Here is a 3,961-nt window from a genome sequence, read left to right as displayed (position 1 = left end):
TGGACTTGTTAATAACTTGCAGGTGGGGCTAAAACAATTAACTGCTAAAATTAGCACTATGACTGATAAAGCCTCTAAACTGATAAAGCCAATCACATGGGTTATATGAGCAGAAAGAAAGGTCTCATTCACCTTCCGTTAGTTTTAAGATTATTGTCCACTGTAATTTAGGGCTCAAATGAGATTGCTTATTTATACTTTTAAAAAGTAGAAGTTAATATGATTGTTTGCCCTACCCTGGTCTCTTAAATAAGCTAGATCCATTCACACGAGTCTTTGGAATTAATCCAGATGGTCTCCTCTTTGGTGCCACTCACTGGCTCTTGCCCCGTGATTCCTGGTTCTTTGATTTGAGTCCATCTTTAGACCTCAGCTCTCACTGTCTGCCTGGCCCTCTTGGATGGTTCTGGGCTAGATTTTCTAGTATAGCAGAGATTCTCTTTTTCCAGCCAAGCCTTTAGCAAATGGCTACCTTTCTCCTGCCATCAGTGCAGCTACTGAGCTGCTTTCTTTTTAGTGGAAGAGGATAAGCCACAGCGCTTGGAAACAAGCCAAAGAGTTCACTCCAGTGCCCTGTGTCTCTGTGCCATGCACTAGTCTTTTTGAGCTGTTTCACACTCTGCTGCTTCACCTGTGGAATGTGGGGATTAAACTAAACGGACCCACCATGCATTATGTATTAAAAAAAAAACAATTATTTTTTGTGCTGGTGGTGTTTGTAATAATTTTGAGATACACATACAAAAAAAAAACCAAAAAAATATTTACTTCAAATCAAATGCGAACTTTTGCCCTGGAGTATTCATAGTGCATTGATAGCTCTCAGTTTTTGACAGGATCATGATAATGGAGTTTTTAGAAGTTAAACCCTTGAAAAAATGATTTTTTTTTCACAAAAATGTATTTCCCCTTCTGAAGAGGGAAAGATGGAGGTTGATTAGAGAGTTGATACAATGGAAAGAAATGCTGAAATCCTGGTATTAATTTTACCTTAAAAATCTGGAGTTTTTATTCACATCAACTTGATAATTAAGCAAAAGCAGTGGAGAAATTTGCCCAAGACTTGGTCTTCCCACCTTTATTCAAATTACTGTCTTTATTACTTTCCATATCTTAACAAGGGAAAAACTGAAAGTAAGGGAGGTGTGTGCCCCACAATGAATGCACTCATACCTTCCATCACTGAAAATGAGAATGAGCAAGCAATTTGTTTTTCCACATTCAGAATCATATTTAAAAAAAACTCAAGTTTTTAATGGCATTAAGATTAGAAGCAACCAACAAAGACAAGGAAATTTGCTGGAAGAAATGAAATTCCAACTTAAATCACAAATCCAAGAAAACATACTTTACTGGTTTGATTGATCATATCAGGAATCCCCTGCCCACACTCAAAAACAATCTCTTTTCCCTGTAACAGATCTTTTTAGTCACACAAGAACGTGTCTCATGCACACAATCATGAAGATATTTTTTAAATCAAATTCTTAAGAGGTTTGTTAAGACTGCTTGTATCTTTCTTTGAGATTCTTTTGACAAGAATTATCAACTACAGAAACCTTCTAAGATTTCAAACCTGAAGATTGTGTTTAATTTTTCTTTGGGTGGCAGGGGAGTGGGGGGAGCCTAGTCAGTAAAGACAGGTCTACTTTTTATCTTTAGTGAAATCACGATGAGTAAACTGAAAGGAAGATTGGGTTGGGGTTTATGCAACTCAGTTTCTTCCTCTCTACCCCTCTATGCTGCTCTGCCTGCAGAGAGATTTACCTTTGCCTCTCTGTATTCCAGCTCTTCACTCTCAGAGCACTGATACTCAGTCCTGGGCAATTCTAACATTTCTGGTATGCAGTCTTAGATTGAATGAACAAGTTCAACATTTCTTTGGATCAGCCTGTAAAAGCAGAGTCTCCATCTGAAAAATATAACAGTCTCCATCTGAGTTATAAAATATAACTCAGTATTCATTCGAACTGACATGAACATGAATCATTTGGAGCTCTGTGGCCATACATGTCAAGAAATATTTATTAGATACCCATTTATGTATAAAACTGAATGAAAGGCGGGGTAGTGTGGTCTTTGTGAGCTTCCACCATGGCGTACCGGGGCCAGGGCCAGAAGGTGCAGAAGGTGATGGTGCAGCCAATCAATCTCATCTTCAGATACTTGCAAAATAGATCTCGGATTCAGGTGTGGCTTTATGAGCAAGTGAATATGCGGATAGAGGGCTGTATCATTGGTTTTGATGAGTATATGAACCTCGTATTAGATGATGCAGAAGAGACTCATTCGAAAACAAAGTCAAGAAAACAACTGGGTCGGATCATGCTAAAAGGAGATAACATTACTCTGCAGCAAAGTGTCTCCAACTAGAAATGATCAATGAAGTGAGAAATTGTTGAGAAGGCAATACAGTTTTTTTTAGGTGTGCTTTGTTAGAAGTGTAGTTCTAAAGCATTTATTCATATTGTTTTGCTCACCTTTATGTTATTACCAGATGACAATAAATGCTGTGGGATTGTTTTTATTAAAATATTTACATTAAAAAAAAACAATGAAATAAAATGTACAGTGAATACCATAGGCACAGTCCTGACCCTAAAAGGAACAGTTGATAACAATAGCAATGATAACAGCAACTACCACTTAGCAGGTACTTACCATATGGCAGCCATTTATATTCTCATTTAATCCCTAAGCCACTCTAATGTAGATACTATTATGACTCCTTTATGGAGAAAGAAAATGAGGTTAGGAAATATTAAGCAGTTTACCCAAGGTTGCATGACAAACACTATGCTTGTCTCTGAAGAACACACTACTGGGTTGTATTCCCCTTGAGCCTAAGTGAAGGCTGAGCATGTAAGACTGGAGAAAGCCTCTTCCCCACCTGTTTGCTGGACTGTAAATTTGTAAGTGCATGGGGTCCTTGGATGGAGAGGGAAATAGAGAAAAGAGCAGAATTTCTTCTCCACATGGCCTGATACTGGTCTCCTGGAATGACTCCGTACAGAGAGAAAAGGAGGAAGTGGGTACTAAAGGAACCATAAAATATATCTATAGGTTTTTTTGTGGTGGAGAAGGAAGTTTACAAAAGAAATATATCCTAGTTAAAAATTCAAACAATACAGAAATGTATAAAATAATCTCACCAGAAAATATTGCTGTTAATGGTTTATGTATATTCTTCTGGACTTTTTCCCACATATAAATATATAATTATTTAAAATAGGATTGTAATATACACAGAAACATTTCATCTAATAATACGTTCTATAATTCTTTTCTTTTTTTCTTTTTCTTTTATTTTATAATTCTTTTCATATCTTTATCTCCTTTTTCTGTAGAACTACTTAGTATTTCATTGTGTGGTTATACCATAATTTATCTAATATCTCTATTTGGACATTTAAATTTGTTTACAAATATTCTACAATAAATATTTGTATGCACACATCTTTGCAATGTGTCTAAAGCAAATCCCTGTAAGCGGAATTGTCAGGTCAAAGGAAAGGCATATTAAAAATTTTAAGGACTGTTGTCAAATGCCCTCCGATGAGATGGTACCATTTTATATTTCCACCATCAGTATAGGAGAGTGCCTATTTCTGTACACTTTTGCCAGGACTGGATATTATTAGTCTTTTTAACATGTGCTAGTGTGATGGGTGAAAACTGTATCTTGTTGTTTTGATTTGAATTTCTTTCATTGTTATTAAGTTTCAGCGTCTTTTCATATGTTTATTTAGCTACTTGTATTTTCCTTTTGTGAATTCCTAATTCTGTCTTCTTTTTCTGTTGGGAATTTAATGATATTCTTATTGATTTTGATGAATTTCTTGTAAATTAGGGATAGTTTAGCATTTGTCTGCTATACATATTGCAAATTTTGTTTCCTAATTTGTCTTTTGTCCTCATTTTCTTCTTCTCCTCTTCTTCCTTTTTCCTTCTCTCTCTCCCT

General features: G+C 35.9%; 1 protein-coding gene across 1 annotated transcript; it reads left to right on the top strand.

The window, feature by feature from the left end:
• The first annotated feature begins 2,067 nt into the window (after positions 1 to 2,067).
• LOC309797101 (small nuclear ribonucleoprotein E-like) lies at positions 2,068 to 2,533 on the top strand. Its single transcript, XM_082610527.1, has one exon. It carries the CDS (start codon positions 2,095 to 2,097, stop codon positions 2,371 to 2,373), a length of 279 nt encoding a protein of 92 aa, XP_082466653.1. The 5' UTR covers positions 2,068 to 2,094; the 3' UTR covers positions 2,374 to 2,533.
• Positions 2,534 to 3,961: the final 1,428 nt, after the last annotated feature.

The sequence above is a fragment of the Mesoplodon mirus genome (genome assembly GCF_964341445.2).
Source record: "Mesoplodon mirus genome assembly, chromosome: 2".
NCBI lineage: Eukaryota > Metazoa > Chordata > Mammalia > Artiodactyla > Ziphiidae > Mesoplodon > Mesoplodon mirus.
Note: the sequence above shows the minus strand (reverse complement) of the source record. Positions and strands in the feature narration are given on the sequence as shown.

What these genes read in the sequence shown, in the direction of transcription:
- LOC309797101 (XM_082610527.1), top strand. Translation starts at nt 2,095, where the DNA reads ATGGCGTACCGGGGCCAGGGCCAGAAGGTGCAGAAGGTGATGGTGCAG.